The sequence below is a fragment of the Triticum dicoccoides genome, chromosome 3B, assembly GCF_002162155.2.
Source record: "Triticum dicoccoides isolate Atlit2015 ecotype Zavitan chromosome 3B, WEW_v2.0, whole genome shotgun sequence".
In the NCBI taxonomy this organism is placed as follows: Eukaryota; Viridiplantae; Streptophyta; class Magnoliopsida; order Poales; family Poaceae; genus Triticum; species Triticum dicoccoides.
This window is the reverse complement of record NC_041385.1, coordinates 552,430,875-552,451,899: the sequence shown is the minus strand read 5'-3', so window position 1 is coordinate 552,451,899 and position 21,025 is coordinate 552,430,875. Positions and strand designations below refer to the sequence as shown.

At 49.5% G+C, this 21,025-nt stretch overlaps 1 protein-coding gene across 1 annotated transcript; it reads left to right on the top strand.

The window, feature by feature from the left end:
* The first annotated feature begins 9,037 nt into the window (after positions 1-9,037).
* LOC119277029 (gibberellin 2-beta-dioxygenase 3-like) lies at positions 9,038-11,194 on the top strand. Its single transcript, XM_037558238.1, has 3 exons — positions 9,038-9,581; positions 9,683-10,028; positions 10,577-11,194. The coding sequence occupies exons 1-3, from the start codon at positions 9,187-9,189 to the stop codon at positions 10,814-10,816; spliced, it is 981 nt and encodes a 326-aa protein (XP_037414135.1). The 5' UTR covers positions 9,038-9,186; the 3' UTR covers positions 10,817-11,194.
* The last annotated feature ends 9,831 nt before the right edge of the window (positions 11,195-21,025 follow it).

The window sequence follows — 21,025 nt, the reverse complement described above, 5'->3', positions numbered from 1 at the left end:
TTATGATCAGCTTATCTATGAATATTATTTGAATCTTTTATGAATTCTTATATGCATGATTTGGTATCTTTGTAATTCTCTTCGAACTACAGGTTTGGTTTGGCCAACTAGATTGGTTTTTCTTGCAATGGGAGAAGTGCTTAGCTTTGGGTTCAATCTTGCAGTGTCCTTTCCCAGTGATAGTAGGGGCAACAAGGCACGTATTGTATTGTTGCCATTAACGATAAAAAGATGGGGTTTTCATCATATTGCTTGAGTTAATTCCTCTATATCTTGTCATCTTACTTAATGCGTTACTCTGTTCTTCATGAACTTAATACTCTAGGTGCAGGCAGGAGTCGGTCGATGTGTGGAGTAATAGTAGTAGATGCAGTCACGAGTCGGTCTACTTGATACATATGTGATGCCTATATTTCATAATCATTGCCTTAGATATCGTCATAACGTTGCGCTTTTCTATCAGTTGCTCGACAGTAATTTGTTCATCCACTGTATTATTTGCTATCTTGAGAGAAGCCTCTAGTGAAACCTATGGCCCCCGAGTCTATTTTCCATCATATTAGTTTCCGATTTACTATTTTGCAATCTTTTACGTTCTGATCTATAAACCAAAAATACCAAGAATATTTACTTTACCTTTTGTTTAGTTTCATCTATCGCTATTAGATCTCACTTTTGCAAGGAACCGTGAAGGGATTGACAACCCCTTTATCGTGTTGGGTGCAAGTTGTTTGATTGTTTGTGCATCACCCTTTCCTCTTCAAGGGAAAAACCAATGCAAGCTCAAGAAGTAGCAAAGGGAAGACCAAGGAAGAAGAAGAAGGAGGGGCTCTCTCCCCCTCTCTCCCGGTGGCGCTGGAGCGCCCACCGGGGGAACCATCGTGTCGGCGATCTACTCCAGCAACTCCGCCTTCTTCCTCAACACCTCCATCACCTTCCCTCATCTATTATCATCGGTCCAATCTCCCGCAACCCATTGTACCCCCTACTCGATCATGGTGCTTTATGCTATATATAATTATCCAATGGTGTGTAGCCATCCTATGATCTTTGAGTAGATTCCTTTTGTCCTATGGTTGATTGATGTTCTTGATTGGTTTGAGTTGCATGCTTTATTTTGGTGTTGTCCTATGGTGCCTTCCATGCTGTGCACACTTGGGAGATTCCCTCTGTAGGGTGTTGGAATACGTTCATGATTCTCTTACAGTGGGTTGCGAGAGTGACCGAAGCTTAAACCCGAGTAAGGGTTTGCTGCGTATGGGAGTAAGGGGGACTTGTTACTTAATGCCATGGTTGGTTTTACCTTAGTGATTTCTAGCATTTGCGGATGCTTGCAAGAGGTTAAATCATAAGTTCATATGATGCAAGTACAGAAAGTATGTTAGCTCATGCATCTCCCTCATATAAAATTGCAATAGTGATTACTGATCTTGTTAACAATTGCCTAGGACAATCTCGCAAATCCTACCACCACTTTCCACACTCACTATACTATAATTATTCTTTTATTAGAATAACACATAACTTTTATTTTCATGTTTTTTATTATCTCGCAAACTTATCCCATTACACCTACAAAGTAGTTTATTACTTGTTTCTTGGTAAAGCAAACGTTGGTGTGCATAGAGTTGTATTGGTGGTCGATAGAACTTGAAGAGAATATAAATTCTACCTTTAGCTCCTCGTTGGGTTCAACGCTCTTACTTATCAAAAAAGGCTACAAGCAATACCCTATACTTGTGGGTTATCATGGGTGATAGCCGTAAATGTCACCAGTACATTTTTTGTGACAAAAAATGGTTTTCCGTGACCTAAGTGAAACATCACAAAATAGAGAAAAAATTGTATTGTAGTGCAGTGAGGACCGCCTTAACCAGAACAGACCTAACAGGGGCGGCAATGAGTTAACCATTCCAAGGGGCAAGCTTGTGGGCAACTTTGTCCTCCAAAGGCAGGAAGTGCACGTCCTTGAGCCTCGAGACCGAAAGTGGCAGCTCCAGGTACGTCATGGGGAAGTGCGTAAGCTTGGCCAGAAAATGTGTAGGATGTCATGAAGATCAAGGCCAGCACACTGAATTGGGGCCACCGGACTTTTGTTGTAGTTAGTGACCAGCTTCGTGACCTCCCCAAAAGTGTCAAGGATGGAGGAAAAATAGGAGACATCTTCCTTGATGGGCTTCACAAAAACAGCGGCATTGTCAGCATACAGGGAGGCACAAAGAGTTGTAGTGTTTGTCCGGATCGGTTGGAGTTTGCCTTGGGTTATGGCCTTGTTAAGGATGTGGTGCAGGGGGTCAATGGCGATAACAAAGAGTAGAAGGGCAGCGTGTCTCCTTTCGTAATCCCATCCCTTACCGAATTGGGTCACCAACAGTGCCATTTAACAACACTCTTGATGAAGAGAAGTGACAAGCACCGAGACCCAACCTCGAAAGCGCATAGGGAAGCCTAGATGTTGTAGGAGATCCAGTAAGTAGTCCCATCATATAGAGTCAAAGGCCTTATTTATATCAAACATGAATAGCAACATGGGAGTTTTGTTTTGGTGCTGCATTCTAGCGAGGTTGTAGACGTAGATGAAGTTTTCATGTATGCTTCACTTCTTTATAAAAGCGCTTTGGGCCAGAGAGACAAGGTCATTCATGTGGACGGAAAAGTTGACTCTATCATCTTATCTAAGAGCTTGGCCAGGGCATGAATTAGGCTTATTAGCCTAAAATCTGAAATGTCATCGGCACCATCTTTCTTGGGAATTAGCATGATGTTGGCAGATTTTAGCCAATGTAATTTGGAAGCATGAAGGTTAGAGAAGTAGTTAATAGTAGCCATGACGCACATATTGATAATATATCAGCACGCCTTGAAGAATGCACCCATGAACCCATCCGGCCATGACGCCTTATCACCCGGAGAATCAAATATGGCCTTCCTAGCCTCCTCCACGATGAACGGGTCTCCAATACCACTGAGCCCGTAATCCGGGTGGGGACACAACGCCAATTTATGTCCTTATGTCATCAAGGGCCCTTCTTGATGACAGCGGAGAAGTGACAATGAATAATATCCTTCTTGTGGTTGTGGTAGGTCACCCACCCCACATTATGCTTGAGGCGGTGGATAAAAAATTTCTTCGGGCGATGGTTAATTCTAAGATGGAAGAACCTAGTTTTTGTGTTCCCCTCTTAAACGTTCATTATTCTAGAGTTTTGCCGCTAATGTGCTTTTTCAAACACTGCCAAGCCAACCACCCGCCTTTTGAGCCCCTTACATAGGTCAAGCTCCTCTGAGCTCAAAGATCGTGAATCTTGTGCAATATCGAGACAAGGGATGATCTCCAGTGCTATATGTAATTGAACTTTCACATTGGAGGAGAGGAATTTGCTCCATGTCTTTAGTCTGGAACTAGTTATCTTGAGCTTGTGGTGAAGAACATGGTATGGCTCGATGTGGTTGTGGCCCTCATTCCATGCATCTTGGACGGTTGTTAAAAAGTGGGCATCTTGATCCAGAAATTTTCAAAACGGAAGCATTTTATGCGTTTCGAGCCATTCTCATTTGCAAGCAGAAGCAGCTAATGGTCAGATAGGGAGGATGACAAGGCATGCATGATGTGAGAGCTAAACTCCAAGTCCCACTCTTCATTGCAAAACGCTATCAAGCTTGCTCAAGGTGGGCTCACTTTGTCCATTACTCCAAGTGAATCTCTTGTTTTGGAGGTGGATCACTTTTGGCTCGCATGAGTTCAACGCTGACGATGCGACTTCAATCAAAATTTATACAATTCTTATCCCTAGCTCAATAGATTTGGTTGAAGTAACCCGTGACCAACCACATGGTTCCCAAGGGTGGTTTTTGACAACAAGCTCACCGAAGAAGGCATCCTTGAGGTTACTTCTAGTTGGTCCATAGATGGTGCTTAGCTTGAACGATGTTTTTTTGCAGAGCTCTGGGAGCGCAAGGTAACCTTGGAAAGTTGGACCGCATCATCATCCCATAACAGAAGGATGCAACCATGTGTGCCATCAACCGGATGTTGGGCATAGTTCTTTAGTCTCTGGCCACCAATATGAGCCGCAGTGTAGGCATCAACAATTTCCATTTTAGATCCTTGCAGGCAAATAATATGACAAGGAGTAGCGGCGATGGTCTCATGGACCATAGTGCAGTGATCAGGGCAGTTCAGACCTCACACATTCCAGTACAAAATTGTGAGGCTGTGGTTGTGGTCTGTCATTTGGAAACCAGGCACACAACTTTGTTTTGGACACATGCAACAACAGCAAACTGAAGAAACTGGGTCAAAATACAGTAGCAATAGCAATATCTCAATATGCCTTGCCAGGGCCTTGAACAGTTGCAACAACACACAACAACAACAACAATAAACATGCGTACAACAATGACAAGCTACCAGCCTTCCCAGGGCATCAGGTAGCTGCAACAAGCTGCAGCTACAAAAACAGGCGTCACACCTCTAGAACATAGCATTTTATCTAGCATAAGAAGTGTTGGTACATCATGGCATCACTAACACAGTAGTTAATCAGGTTGTAGCCGATGCCTCTTCATCCTCCTGAGTGCCCAGGTCTGGGCCACCCTCTCCTCCATGCTCAATCAGGGCGTTTTCCACCGCCGGCATCAGGCCACAGACTAGGTTCAAAAGAGCTCGTAGCACGATGATAGTGATGTCCGGGAGAGGGCCATGGAAAAGCCGCATGAACTTGTTAATGGCCGCCTCAGTGAGCTGCTCGCCCTCATCCACAATGCATATACGCTGGCTGAGAAGCCTCTCGGCCAGCAACGCAATAGGTTTTTAATTTCTATTTTTAGTAATCTAGTTTCAATTTGTCCATCGTCTGAACTGCGGTGAACTTTTGGTGATGTTTATGTGAATTATGTCTGTTTGTTGTCAGCTTATATGTCTGTTTGCTGTTGCATTTGTATGTCCATTTGATCTATGTAGTTTATTTCCACGTTGTATGATATAGACGCGCCATTTGAGAATTTCACAGTCACTATCCGCGCGGACCCGCCTCGGCGCGTCCTGGGCATATAGGGTGTCGTATTTGACAAGTTCATTGTAGATGCTCTAAAATAGTTGTAGTAGCAAATGCCCTAGCCAGTTGTCGCCGGTAACCCAATGGACGTATCTTCTTATTTGATTAAGAGTCCTTTTTGATTAACTACCAGTAGTACGATACTCGGCTAGTTTTTTTCGAAATCACTAGTTAAGGAGTACTCCTTGCGAAGATCACTCCAACTTCCCCAGGTTGCGACAAGTGGCGCGCTGCATGTGCGCCACTTGTCGCAACCTGGAAGTTTTTCCTTTTCTTTAGATCCGTTTATTCAAAATGTTTTATCTCTTAAACCGTGCGTCCAAATCTTGAACCGCTTTCGCCGTTGGATTCCTCGCATCGAGATCTATAAAACTAGATCCCATGTTGATAGGTTTTGACAAACTTTTCACGAAAAAAATAGACGAAAAAACCGAACCGGGAGTATGGGTTTTTCCCTTTCTGAAAGAGGCACTCCGTGCCTCTGACGAAATCACAACCGTGCCTCTCGCGAAAGAAGAACAGAAAACGCTTTTTTTTCGTTTCCAAGGAGGCACGGCGGTGACTCTCGTGAAAGCACAACCGTGCCTCTCACGAAAGAAAAAAAAACAGAAAACGTGTTTTTTTTTTCGTTTTCAAGAGGCACGGCCGTGACTCTCGCGAAAGCACAACCGTGCCTCTTGCGGAAGCAAAACCATGCCTCTCGCGGAAGCAAAACCGTGCCTCTCGCGAAAGAAAAAAAAAAAATCAGAAAACGCATTTTTTTCGTTTCCCAGAGGCACGCTCGCGAAAGCACAACCGTGCCTATCGCGGAAACAAGAGCGTGACTCTCGCGAAAAAAATTCATTTTTTTGCGCAAAATTTTTTTTTTTTCAAAAATTTTTTTGGTCGAAAAGCTAGGGAACAACTGTGGAAATCTAAAACGAAAAAATAACCGTTTAAAAAGCCGAAAACGCGTGCGCACGACTAAAAAAATAAAATTCGGAGGGAGCGCCTAGAGCGCGACACGTGACGAATGGCCGAGAGCGCGCCAAATGACGCTGATCGTTGCAAGGCTTCCGAAGGAACGCTCGTTAATTAGTTGCTCAAGTGGATTGATCGGACCCCTCCCATGAACAAGTTGGCCAATCCGTCGTCGCTTTCTTTCTTTTTGTTTCTTGGGCCGGCCAATGACATGGTTTGTCAAACCAGGCCATGACGCACGGACTGCTGTGTGGATGGATGATTTGGACGTGCAGACGGGCCAAAGCTTTACTTTGCTAGCCGTCCATTGGAGCGCCTGGTGCGTGCTACTTTGCATTTTTTATCGGCACACTGTCCATGCACGTCATGGGTGGCGCTATCGTATAGCTACGTGTTTCAGTTGCTCGAGCAACGCAAAAGCCTAGGGCGGTAGTACGGCATATCACTTGATCACTCGCTAGCTAAGTTGGCTCGTCGGTCCATTGCCACTGAGAATTTGACTTGTACGGCACTCCATACATAGTGCCGCACGTACGTACACGCAGTCTTTAAAAGAAGCACGACATGCACACCGCCGAATAATTGTAGCCAGCAGGAGCAGTCCGGTTTTTGGTTCCCGGTTCAAGAAGCTTTACGCAGAAGTGGAGGTAGTTTCACACCGGTCGTAGCACATGGTATATGCAATACGTCGTCGTGCCGCGTGAGCGTCAGGCTCTAGGAGGTTTTTGCACCTTCAGGGAAACATCGTGGGTTTTTTATACGATTTTTCAAGGTTTTTTTATACTACGATTAGTTGTGTGTCCGAGTAGTTTTACTTCAGTTGTCTCATGGAGAAATGTGCCGGCCAGCACGGCCGGCCACGCGTTTGACACTTTAGCTTTGACCAACGAACCAAACATTCCCTGTCTCTCTGCCCACTGGGCACCGGATCCCCGTCCCGTCTCTTTACACTCTGGAACGACCAAATAGCCCGGCGTACACACCGCGATTTCCTTGGCAACCACGGCAACCCCGGCTTTTCTCGGGTCCTGGGCGCGATGTTGGATGCACGTTGCACTCAATTTTAATACGGAATTCACTCCGTTCCGTACTCCTACGCTTCATCCCTGCGGGCTCTAGAGTGCACATAATAATTGGGTCAGAAAACAAGGTGCCTGGTCATACCGGTGGACAGTGAGTCAGATGATTGACGAGTAGTATCTCCGTCTGGGAATACGTAGTTATCCACATACACGGACACACAGGAGTTCAGGTCCAGCTCTCTCGAACGGCTCCTGTGAGTGATCGGATCAGATGGATCTACTAAGAGCAAAGAGCAAGTACAACAGAGCTTAGTCAGCGGGCTATAAGAAATAAACTAGTATATTTCCGTTTAGTTGAAAGAAAGAGAAGAGGAGAGAGAAAGTAAGCGGGCTCTTCGTGAAGAGCCAACTCTAACACGTGCTCCTAAGAACTTTGTGAGAATGAAAGGTAGGCCACATAATAAAAAAGTAGTACACTTTTTTGATCTATTATTGTACATGTTAGCTATAAGATGGGTTGTAGATGACATGACACTGGCTTATAGCCAGCAGCTGGCTATACTATTAACCATGCTCTAACAGGCATGCACTAGAGATGGACATGTGGTCAACGACAGTTTTCCTCGATCTGTACCACTGGAATCTTGTTGAAGGCAGTTTAGGACTAATTTGCATCGAATGTCTGGTCGTTGCTGGACATGTGCGTGCACTGGGCATGCAGTCATGGCAGGTGTACAATGGAATCGGATTACAATAATGAGAAAGAATAGCTGCAGACGTAGCGAATGTGAACTTATCAACCTGCTGCAGAAAATAGAAAACACTCCACCACTATATTATCTATATATATCTAGCAGCGGGAGTACAGCATCTTTAAGATCAAAAGGCAGTGCTGAAAGTATGGGAAAGCTCGGTACGATGCATTGACCAGTAGTAGTAGTATAGTACAGTACGAGCGACTTGTTTATTTCTGATGAGAAGATGGTCGACGTGCAAGTGACCCATTGTCGGGCGGGCGGGCGGACGCGCGCGGCGCCGCTCGCCATCTGTGCTTCCGATGCGCCGCGCGAATCAGCGGAATATGCGAGACTATCCATCTAGCTCACGAGCCTTCCTGCAGGCTGCAGTTGCCCCGTGATTGGCCGCCCATCGATTATTGACCGGAAGGCATTGTACGTCTTCGTCCCCTCGGCGGGTTTCCTAGTTCCCAATGCCGCGCCCCTAGACTATGGTGACCGCGAATTCAGCTGAAATCGCGAGACGGTGAGCCCGACAATGGTCGGGTCAATCTCTGAATCATCGTTTCTCCCCCCTTCTTTACTCACCCACAGATTGACTTTACACGCATCGTTTATCCAATGGGATCTACCGATCTAGTACTTTGGGACGGAGGGAATACAAGAGAATAAACGACGCAGGCATGATGCTGGCCTAACTAATGCGTATCGTGTGAAGCATCAGGCATGATCTAATCGAGCGCGTATTGCGTGTCGCACTCCATCGCCGATCAAACATGCCATTTGCCAAATGGAGCGAACCAGCAGTTAGCAACGACGATCGGTAGCGAGTGATTTGGCTCAACCTTTGCCAGCTACGCTCGCCCGAGATTTTACCGTGAGATGAGATACGGCAGGGCGCGAACCCCTGGCGGCATGGGTGCCGTACGCAGGGCCGGTGGATCTCCTTGGGACACGTCTGAGACCCCGCCACGATCGCCTGGCTCCATTGCCACCACAGACCACCAAGCGAGAAAAGAGGAGGTGGCGACATGAGCGGGGCATTCCCCCAACCATCTGCGAGGCCGGATGCGATGAAGCAGCGAGCCAACCAACCCCATCGTCCTCGTCCCGATTCATCTCTTCTCTCCTCCTCCTTTCCCACTGTCAGTTGGCCCTTCCCCTGCCCTGCCCCCACCGCGCGCCGCTCCTTCCCGATCGGCAGGTGCCCTCGCCTCTCCTCTCCTCTCCCCTCCCCTATATATATGCCCCGCGCCCTCCCCCACACACACTCCAACTCAGTGGCAACAGCATCTCCCCTGTTCCGCCCGCCCGCTCGCCTCTGTTTCTTTTCTTTCTTTCCACAGCGGCTCTGCTCCGCTCCTCACCTCCCTCGATCGCACATACCATATTTGGTAGCTCAGCACAGCCATGGTGGTTCTTGCCAGCACGCCCGCCGTCGATCACATCCCGCTCCTCAGGTCCCCCGACCCCGGGGACTACTTCTCCGGCATGCCGGTTGTCGACCTCTCCAGCCCTGGCGCGCCGCGGGCCATCGCCGACGCCTGCGAGCGCTTCGGGTTCTTCAAGCTCGTCAACCACGGGGTGCCAGCGGACACGATGGACAGGCTCGAGTCAGAGGCCGTCAGGTTCTTCTCGCTGCCGCAGGCCGACAAGGACCGCTCCGGCCCGGCCTACCCGTTCGGCTACGGCAGCAAGCGCATCGGGCTCAATGGCGACATGGGCTGGCTCGAGTACCTCCTCCTCGCCGTCGAGTCCGCGTCGCTCTCCGGCGCCTGCACCGTCCCGTCCTGCGCGCTCTTCCGGTACGTTCAAATGCCCGCGCGAACGGAATGCAAGCCACCGCGATACGACGCGTGTCTGGTTGGTTTCACCGAGTACTTATGTTACATGGCGTGTTTTGCAGGGCGGCGCTGAACGAGTACATCGCGGCGGTGCGGAAGGTGGCGGTGCGGGTGATGGAGGCGATGGCGGAGGGGCTGGGCATTGCGCCCGTTGACGCGCTGAGCGCGATGGTGACGGCGGGGGGGAGCGACCAGGTGTTCCGGGTGAACCACTACCCGCCGTGCCACGCGCTGCAAGGGCTGGGCTGCAGCGCCACAGGCTTCGGCGAGCACACCGACCCGCAGCTCATCTCCGTGCTGCGCTCCAACGGCACGTCCGGCCTGCAGATCGCGCTCCAGAACGGGCAGTGGGTGTCCGTGCCCTCGGACCGCGACGCCTTCTTCGTCAACGTCGGCGACTCGTTGCAGGTATGCCCGCCCGTTCCTGACCCCGACACGTGACGCCTTTTCGTGCACGCGCTAACCTGTTCTTTTTCTACTACTACTAGCACATTTATACTTTTCTAAAACGATTTGCACTGTACGCTTCACTAAAATGACGTGAGGCATGATTAAATTGGAGATAGTGCACTGCTAGCACGCAGAGCCATCGTTCGCATCATCACCAGTAAAAACGAACAACATCCTATCACCCTGAGCAACTAACAAAAAAACGTAGTAAAATGAAGAAATAAACCGAGAAAACGAAAGAAGAAAGAGATGGTTGTCATGCGCGCTGGTACGGCTGCCACGGCAGAAACAGGAACAGGTGGCTCCCTCCCTGGACCAAATAACTGCTGCCGACCCATCGCATATTCGCCACATCAGTATAATCCGTTAGGCACATGAGCTTCGCGTGATTGCTGCATGACATCTTACTAATCGCTAGCTGTGTGTTCTTGCTGCCTACGTACCGTATCGTATATATGCCTTGATCTCATGTACTACTGTTTTATTTTTGTGATGTGTATGTATAGGTGCTGACCAACGGGAGGTTCAAGAGCGTGAAGCACAGGGTGGTGGCCAACAGCCTAAAGTCTAGGGTTTCCATGATCTACTTTGGAGGGCCAGCGATGACACAGAGGATTGCACCATTGCCGCAGCTGCTGGGCGCGGGAGAGCAGAGCCTGTACAAGGACTTCACATGGGGCGAGTACAAGAAGGCTGCCTACAACTCGAGGCTCGGGGACAACAGGCTGGCTCAGTTCCACAGGTAGCCTCGCCTGCCGCCTGGGCCTGCTCAAGGAGCAGCTTTTACCAAGCCAGCTAGCTCTAGCTTAGCTAGCTCTGCCGTGGCTTGTATTTCCCACACGATCGATGAAGATCAAGAGGGGGGGAAGCTACTACTAGAAAAGAAAAAGAAACAGGGCTAAAAGAAGATGATTTCAAGATTCACATGCAGTAGTAGAGCTGCGGAGGTAGCTAGATCCTTTTTGCGTGTGCGCGTGCGTGTGTGTTCATAGTTGCTAAAACTCGCCTTTCCTATTCGGGAATGCCGGACGAACGATGAACAGATAAGTTAACTTGATGAATAGTTAGTGTGAACCAGATACAGCAGAGGATTGGCATCAAAGTGGTCTTCTGATATTTTCTCATATTCATGAGTGGTAGTACCTGGCTTCGACTTCGATCTTGTTTTCTGCACTTCCGATAACTGTAAATGTGGTGTAGGTAGCGTAGTCGTGTGTACACGTGGACCTTCAGTTTAACCTGCCAATGATCCAACATTTCCCTATCACTCTTTCAATCTTTCGTAGCGTGCGGCTTGGACGCGCGGTGATGGAGATCTCTGGTGCCTTCTTTATTGCTGGCAGTCGAGCAGCTCGTTGGCATTACAAATCCTGGTAGGCCCTGAAAAAAATAAAAAATCCTGGTAGGCCCGGTCCAACGGGGTCCATTGACCGGAGAATTTCGGGCCTGCACGAGCGGGGGCCCGCCGGAACTCACGCGAATGAGGAAGCGCGCGCATGTGTGGCCTGCTGCTGCTTTTTTTTTCTCAACACAGTACAAACACAAGTGCTCGTATACACACGCATACACTCATTCCCTTGAACGCACACATGCACCGTCTTCGAAAGACTGAGCTGACATATCATTTTGAAATTTACGAAGTCATTGTAGGCATCTCGTCATCGTCATCGACAGAAACGTTTTCTCCCACTGAATGCACACCGTCGGAAATCCTGAAATAAATCCAGAAATAAATGCGAGCATCAGGACTTGACCGCTGGTGGGCTGGGGATACTACGGTTCCTCTAACCATCCAACCACAGGTTACTGCTGGCTGGCTGGTTGGCCTGCCTGTCGGTGCCGCTAGGTGATCCGCTACACGTTGCTTGTGACCTTTTTTTTTCTTATGGAGTCCTGGATTTGTAGGGGCCACGCGGATTTTTAGTTGCATGTCACCTTTTTTTTCTTATTAAAGCAACTTCAACGCGCCGACCCAAACGGACGGTGAATTTGTCCGCTTTTTGTCCGTTTGAGTCGGCCCGGCGGACATCAACATCCGCTTCCACGTTTGGATCGGCGCATGCGCCCAACGCTGGCCCAACCGATTTTGACGGCGTGCGGAAAAAATGCAGACATTTTGAAAATTAAAACAAACATTAATTAAACATTAAAGCCGGCCACGAAGGTAGGCGATAGTCCATTCGTCCAAATCTAAACATAAAAAAAGCTAACTACGAGGCAGCGCGCTGCCCTAGCCATCCTCATCGTCGTCATCGGTGCCGGTGAGGTCGATGAGCGTCGGCGCAGGGCCGGCCCAGGGGAACACTGTGTTCCAGACGGCGTTGATGTCGGACGCGAGCTGTGCCGCCGCTGCCTGTGCTGCCGCTTCCTGGGCCTCGCGCGCCTCTTCCTCGGCCTCGCGCTGCTCCTCCTCGGTGTCACGCTCAAGCACCTCGAGGTATTCGCCGTGGCGGCGCTCCTCGGCTAGCCGTCGCTAGCGCCATTGTTCGAGGTACGCCGCCTCCTGCGCTGGCGTCGCCCCCATCCAGACCGGTGGAGCACTAACCCACTCGCGCACTCGCGCAGTCCATGAGTAGCGGTCGATGAGGGTCGGCTCTGGCTCCGTCTCGGCCTTGATGAGGGAAGGCGGGCCCACCGGCGGTAGGACATAGTCGCCCGCCGCGAAGAGGGCCATGGCCGCCTGGTACGCTGCTTCCTCTTCCTCCGTATGACGCTCCTCCTCCTCGCTCTCCCGGAGGACGGCCGCCTGGTAGGCAGCCTCCATCTCCTGGTCCTCATCGCGGACGACAAGGGGGGTCGGCGGCGCACTACGACGACTTCGCGGACGCTGCACCGCCTGGCCTCCTCGTGCTCGAAGGCGAACCAACAAGCCCAGTTGGGGGCGAGTTGAAGGCATACGCGGCGTCACTGCGCTGCTCCGGGGCCAGCTGCGCCTGTTGTCGCCGCACCTCCTCTGCGTGCGCCCTAGCCGACCGCGGCGCCGCCGGCACTGGGATCCTCTCCGGATCCAGATGCCAGTCGTGCGGCAGGGTGACATCGGGGTACGGGAGAGGCACGCGGTTCTGCCAGTGCCACTCCGCCTGGTGCAGTGCCACGTTGACGCGCTGCCTTGGCCGACGAGCTGGCGCCAGTGGAGGCGGGGGAGCTCAGGGGGAAAAGGGATGGCGGGGGCCTTGCCCTTGGCTTTGCTGCTACCGACCGGAGAAGAGCCCCATCTGGCTTGACTAGGGTGGCTAGGATTGCCACCGACGGGGGAGCGAGATGGGGACGGGAGCTTTCTGGAAGTGGATGAGGATGCCCCCCCGCACGGTCTTCTTAAAGAAGGACGATCATCGTCACTGACGCATGGGCCCGAGGTGGGCGGTCATCATAAATTAAGCTGACCAAACTGGCCGCTGGGTGGTTGGATGACCGCCAGGTGGGGACGCGACGGACACCGAGAAGGCGTGTGTGGCCTCCGCTTCACGTCCGCGCCGACGCATTTTGGCCGCATATTTGGGCCGTAAATACGTCGGCGCATACGCGATTTGGGTTTGGGTCGGCGCGTTAGGCCTCCACTTTTGTCCATGCCGACCCAAATGGACGCAGGCGGACAAAATGGGTTGCCCCATTAGAGTTTCTCTTAGTAGAGTATACTACTCACTCCTCTCAAAATAAGTGTCATTGATTTAATACTCCCTCCATTCCACAATGTAGTGCGTCCACGCTTCCCAAGATCTAACTTTGACCGTAAATTTAACCAACGAGACCAATTGCGGCGGAACCAAGAATTATACCACTAGATTTGTATCAAAATACGAATTCAGTGATATAATTTTTGCTCCCGCCACAATCGGTCTCGTTGATTAAATTTACGGTCAAACTTAGATATTGGGATGCGTGGGCGCACTACATTGTGGAACAGAGAGAATACAACTTTAGTACACCGTGTTGGGTCCTCGGACATGCTGATCTACTTGGGGCATGGGTTATGGGGGTAGCACCATCCCAACCTCCCGCCACCCATCCTTCCTCGTCGCCGCTGGGCAAAGCCTGCGCGGTAGTGGTGGCCCTACCCTTTCCCACATGTGAGGCAGGTTGTATAAGGCATCTTTGCTTTCCGGTAGAGCTGGATGTTGCGGCGTCGGCTAGGCGCTCGTAGGCGCGCCCGGATGGCGCATTGCGGTGCGACGCGGACGTGCATTGCGGCGCAGTGGAGCACGCGGTCTAGCGACACTGCGATGCGTTTGTGCGGTACTTGCGGTTGTTGGGCCCGATCCGGGCTTTGGCAGGCCGACGTTGCTGCTGCCTGGCCAGGGGCGCGGTAACGACTGTCGGGTGCCGCCTTTGTTGGCATGTTGAGAATTTACATCGCAGTTCTCCTAGTCGTTGGCCTTGGCCCTAGCCGGCACGGCGGTCCCAAGGTGGTCCGCATGGCGGCCTGGATGTTGTTTGACGGAGCGAATTCCCGTTAAATCCCTCGGTAGGGGTCCAAGTGCAGCTAGAAGTTATGGATCGGAGGTCACACGAGGGGTTTATCCAGGTTTGAGTCTCCGGGGAGTAATGCCCTGTATCCCGCTAGTATTGATGATTCATAATGGAGGGATACCTCATGCGAGGGGTTACAATGGTGTATGAGATTGCTACCGAGAGTTCTCCTATCTATGGATAGGTGATCAATAGGTACCCTAGACCCCCTTTATATATGCAAGAGAGGTCTAGGGTTTTACAAGGCGGATGCGATCTGGGGCATTGCCGCCTTATAGTCTTGGGGATCATGAAGGTCGTCCGCCTCCTGATGGGCCCCTTGGCCGATGAGGTCGGGCTCCTAGTCGTTAGCTACCCTTCGTACTGGACCCCGTCATCCTTGTCTCTGATGCGTGCTGGGTGTAGATCGGTGTAAGGAAGTGATACGTCTCCAATGTATCTATAATTTTTGATTGTTCCATGCTATTATATTACCTGTTTTGGATATTTAATGGGCTTTACTATAAACTTTTATATTATTTTTGGGACTAACTTATTAACCGGAGGCCCGGTCCAAATTGCTGTTTTTTGCCTATTTCAGTGTTTCGCAGAAAAGGAATATCAAACGGAGTCCAAACGGAATGAAACCTTCGGGAGAATCGTTTTTGGAACAAACGCAAGCCACGAGACTTGGAGTGGACGTGAGGGAAGCAACGAGGTGGCCACGAGGGTCCAGGGCGCGCCCTACCCCCCTGGGCACACCCCCACCCTCGTGGGCCCCTCGTGGCTCCCCTGACCGACTTATTTCGCCTATATATACTCATATACCCCGAAAACATCCAGGAGCACCAGAGATCGAGAGTTCCGCCACTGCAAGCCTCTGTAGCCACCAAAAACCAATCGGGACCCTGTTCCGGCACCCTGCCAGAGGGGGGATCCCTCACCGGTGGCCATCTTCATCATCCCGGCGCTCTTCATGACGAGGAGGGAGTAGTTCTCCCTCGGGGCTGAGGGTATGTACCAGTAGCTATGTGTTTGATCTCTCTCTCTTGAGTTCTTGATTTGGCACGATCTTGATGTACAGCGAGCTTTGCTATTATAGTTGGATCTGATGATGTTTCTCCCCCTCTACTCTCTTGTAATGGATTGAGTTTTAACTTTGAAGTTATCTTATCGGATTGAGTCTTTAAGGATTTGAGAACACTTGATGTATGTCTTGCATGTGCTTATCTGTGGTAACAATGGGATATTCACGTGATCTACTTGATGTATGTTTTGGGTGATCAACTTGCGGGTTTAGTGACCTTGTGAACTTATGCATAGGGGTTGGCAAACATTTTCGTCTTGACTCTTCAGTAGAAACTTTGGGGCACTCATTGAAGTACTTTGTGTAGGTTGAATAGATGAATCTTAAATTGTGTGATGCATATCGTATAATCATGCCCACGGATACACTACAAAAAATACACTTCCATGATGATACGTGTTTGTCACAGTAGGTCACGTTTTCTGTCATGCATGTACATCCATGACGATTTTATGATAGAATCAAGATAGTCATACCTGTGCTGTCGTAGAAGTGTTCCATGACATTACCAAAATTATCATCAAGGAAGTGTCCACTTCCATGACGATAAATCGCGCGTCACAGAAGTGCTTTCGTCAAGGGTGACCGACACGTGGCATACACCGTAATGGAACGTTGTTAAGCTATCGGGTCCAGTTTTGGATCCGATAACCCGTTAACAGCCCCGACCAATGGGGATTTTCCACGTGTAAAATCATCATTGGCTGGAGGAAACACGTGTCGGCTCATTGTTGGGACAGATGTCGTCCACTCATTGGACCCAAGGCGCCTATGATACGTCGAAACATGGCACGAACCAACAGAGGCCCATTACTGTGAAAAGGCCGACCAGTTTGACTTGGCCAAAAGGTGGCGGGCCGACCCACGGAAAGCCTATTAACGGCATGTTCGAATATAGCCCATTTACAGCCCGCTAACCCAGGGCCCGTTATGACCTCTCTGAATTAGGACCAATAGCGTCATTTGGGCCGTCCAATATGATTGCATCCCGTTTTAACTTTTGGCCCATGTATGGCCCATGACGACTTTCGCCCATATGAGGCCCTTTGTAACTCTTGGCCCATTAACGGCCCATGGTGAAACTGGCCCGTAATGAATAGTGTATCACTTTATACCCATTAACGGCCCATTATTCCATTGGGCCGTTTCCAGCCCAAGTTATCTTTCGGCCTTCTCAGGGCCCATTTATACTTGGGCTCATTTCCAGCATTCGGTTACTTACGGCCCGTTACTGTCATTTTCTTCTTATGGGCCAAATTCAGCCCTTCGTTACAGTCGGCCCGTTTGTGGCCCATTAATACGTTTGGCCGTTTTCATGTCAAAAAACCCGTTGGGCTGTTTTCATAGAGTTATCAAATACGACCTATTAACGGCCCGTTATGGTCCACGAAGAGTACGACCCATGATTGGCGAAATGATGATACGCCCCGTAGAAGGCCCATAAAAGGCCCATGGACCGTACGGCCCATAGAAGGCCAATGGATCCTATGGCCCGAAGGCCAATGGATCCTACGGCCCGTAGAAGGCCAATGGCTCGTACGACCCGTAGAAGGTCCATGGCTCGTACGGCCCGTAGAAGGCCCATGGATCGTATGGCCCGTAGACGACCCATGGATTGTACGGCCCATAGAAGTCCCATGGATCCTACGACCCATATAGAAGGCCAATGGATCCTACGGCCTGCAGGAGGCCCATGGTTACAACAGTCCGTGTGTTCCCATGATTATTTTGGCCTACATTCCAAACATAGTTTATTGTGGCAACTAGAAAAACACAGAAAAAGAACTGCAGTGACTACAAGCAAACAACTAAAAAAGGCAATAAGCAAATAAATAAGCAAGCAATTAACGCTAGCCTATTACCGCTATTACACATATTACATCCACTAGGCATCAAAGTTCGCCACTAGTGCAAATATAGGGAACAAAGCAGCATATTACATACACTAGACGTCAAAATTGGCCACCAGTGCAAATAAACACGACAACAAAACAAGAGCATAACTGAAACAACTTCAGAAGAGCTCAAGAACCGTTATCCTGGGTATCCACCATGCTGGCAATAAGCTTAGCAAGCTTATTAGCTTTGTCCTGTTTGGCGCTAAAATCCTCCAACGCTTGCTTTTGCACCAGAAAGTATGCATCTGAATGCTCCAGGGACTTCCACAGTCCTTCCGCTTTTTGTCGCAGCACAGCTGATCGATGTCTTTTAGCTTATAGTTGAGACTCAAGAAACCGAGCTGATTCAGACAGTGAGTTTGAATAGCTTGTGCAAGCGGTAGTGGACAGTAACTCGAACACTAAACCAAGACCCGACTTTGGGGTTGTCTCACTGTCTTCAAGATAGTCTTCCTTCGCCGTTTTATCAGCTTTGTTGGAGACCAACAAGGATGTCTCACTATCCTGAACCTTATCTGCATTACTTCCTTTACCATTGCTTAATAAGGCACTCTTCCCCAATATTTTGACAGCATTCTAAAAGAAGAAATAAGTAGACACATAACAGGTTTAGCATGTACTAGTATATGAAACTCATTTCGGTGAACCAGTTCATTAGTAAGGTGGACAGGATTAAACTACCAAGTCTTCTATTGCCAAGTACTAGTACATAATAAAAGCATCAAACAAACATATATCTATGTCATATGCTCACTGCATTGTCTTGCCAAATCAAAATAGAGACATGGTTCAAATCATATCACTTCAAGACAAAGCAGCAGTGAAAGAATACAAAGCGTGGGAAACTACATGGCACAACAAGATTTCAGATGGGTACCACGGGTCTACATGTACAACTGTAGGGGAACGTTGCATAAAATAAAAAATTTCCTACGTTCACCAAGATCAATCTATGAGTTCATCTAGCAACGAGAGAGAGATATGCATCTACATACCCTTGTAGATCGCGTGCGGAAGCGTTCAAGAGAACGGGGTTGAGGGAGTCGTTCTCGTCGTGATCCAAATCACTGGAGATCCTAGCGCCGAACGGATGGCACCTCCGCGTTCAACACACGTACGGTCAGCGTGACGTCTCCTCCTTCTTGATCCAGCAAGAGGGGAAGGAGAGGTTGATGAAGATCCAGCAGCACAACGGCATGGTGGTGGATGCAGCAGGGTTCCCGCAGGGCTTTGCCAAGCAACTACGGGAGGAGGAGGTGTAGCAGGGAGGGGAGGGAGGCGCCTGGGTGTTGGGTGCGGCTGCCCTCCCACCCCCTCTTTATATAGGGACCCCAGGGGGGGCGCCGGCCCTAGAGATGGGATCTCTAGGGGGGCGGCGGCCAAGGGAGGAGACTTGCCCCCCAAGGCAAGTGGAGGCGCCCCCTCCCCTAGGGTTCCCAACCCTAGGCGTAGAGGAGGGGCCCCGGGGGGGGGGGGGGGGCGCACCAGCCCACTAGGGGCTGGTTCCCCTCCCACTTCAGCCCATGGGCCCCTCCGGGATAGGTGGCCCCACCCGGTGGACCCCCGGGACCCTTCCGGTGGTCCTGGTACAATACCGGTGACCCCCGAAACTCTCCCGATGGCCGAAACTGCACTTCCTATATATAATTCTTTACCTCCGGACCATTACGGAACTCCTCGTGACGTCTGTGATCTCATCCAGGACTCCGAACAACTTTCGGTTTGCTGCATACTCATATTCATACAACCCTAGCGTCACCTAACCTTAAGTGTGTAGACCCTACGGGTTCGGGAGACATGCAGACATGACCAAGACGGCTCTCCGGTTAATAACCAACAGCGGGATCTGGATACCCATGTTGGCTCCCACATACTCCTCGATGATCTCATCGGATGAACCACGATGTCGAGGATTTAAGCAACCCCGTATATAATTCCCTTTGTCAATCGGTACGTTACTTGCCCGAGATTCGATCATCGGTATCCCAATACCTCGTTCAATCTCGTTACCGGCAAGTCACTTTACTCGTACCGTAATGCATGATCCCATGACCAGACACTTGGTCACTTTGAGCTCATTGTGATGATGCATTACTGAGTGGGCCCAGAGATACCTCTCCGTCATACGGAGTGATAAATCCCAGTCTCGATCCGTTTCAACCCAACAGACACTTTCGGAGATACCTGTAGTGCACCTTTATAGTCACCCAGTTACCTTGTGACGTTTGGTACACCCAAAGCACTCCTACGGTATCTAGGAGTTACATGATCTCATGGTCTAAGGAAAAGATACTTGACATTGGAAAAGCTCTAGCAAAACGAACTACACGATCTTGTGCTATGCTTAGGATTGGGTCTTGTCCATCACATCATTCTCCTAATGATGTGATCCCATTATCAATGACATCCAATGTCCATAGTCAGGAAACCATGACTATCTGTTGATCAACGAGCTAGTCAACTAGAGGCTCACTAGGGACATGTTGTGGTCTATGTATTCACACGTGTATTACGATTTCCGGATAATACAATTATAGCATGAATAAAAGACAATTATCACGAACAAGGAAATATAATAATAATCCTTTTATTATTGCCTCTAGGGCATATTGTCTCCCACTTGCACTAGAGTCAATAATCTAGTTACATTGTGATGAATCGAACACCCATAGAGTTCTGGTGTTGATCATGTTTTGCTCGTGGAAGAGGTTTAGTCAACGGATCTGCGACATTCAGATCCGTATGTACTTTGCAAATATCTATGTCTCCATCTTGAACATTTTCACGGATGGAGTTGAAACGACGCTTGATGTGCCTGGTCTTCTTGTGAAACCTGGGCTCCTTGGCAAGGGCAATATCTCCAGTGTTGTCACAGAAGAGAGTGATTGGCCCCGACGCATTGGGTATGACTCCTAGGTCGGTGATGAACTCCTTCATCCATATTGCTTCATGCGCTGCCTCCGAGGCTGCCATGTACTCCGCTTCACATGTAGATCCCGCCACGACGCTCTGCTTGCAACTGCACCAGCTTACTGCTCCACGATTCAACATATACACGTATCCGGTTGGTGACTTAGAATCATCCAGATGTGTGTCGAAGCTAGCATCGACATAACCCTTTACGATGAGCTCTTTGTCACCTCCATAAACGAGAAACATGTCCTTTGTCCTTTTCAGGTAATTAAGGATATTCTTGACCATTGTCCAGTGTTCCTTGCCGGGATTACTTTGGTACCTTCCTACCAAACTTATGGCAAGGTTTACATCAGGTCTGGTACACAGCATGGCATACATAATAGATCATATGGCTGAGGCATAGGGGATGACACTCATCTCTTCTTTATCTTTTGCCGTGGTCGGGCATTGAGCCGAGCTCAATCTCACACCTTGCAATACAGGCAAGAACCCTTTCTTGGACTGATCCATTTTGAACTTCTTCAAAATCTTATCAAGGTATGTGCTTAAGACCTATGAGGCGTCTCGATCTATCCCTATAGATCTTGATGCCTAATATGTAAGCAGCT

What these genes read in the sequence shown, in the direction of transcription:
- LOC119277029 (XM_037558238.1), top strand. Translation starts at nt 9,187, where the DNA reads ATGGTGGTTCTTGCCAGCACGCCCGCCGTCGATCACATCCCGCTCCTC. An exon ending in CCGTCCTGCGCGCTCTTCCG is followed by an intron (nt 9,582 to 9,682) that starts GTACGTTCAAAT and finishes CGTGTTTTGCAG; the next exon opens with GGCGGCGCTGAACGAGTACA. An exon ending in ACGTCGGCGACTCGTTGCAG is followed by an intron (nt 10,029 to 10,576) that starts GTATGCCCGCCC and finishes GTGTATGTATAG; the next exon opens with GTGCTGACCAACGGGAGGTT.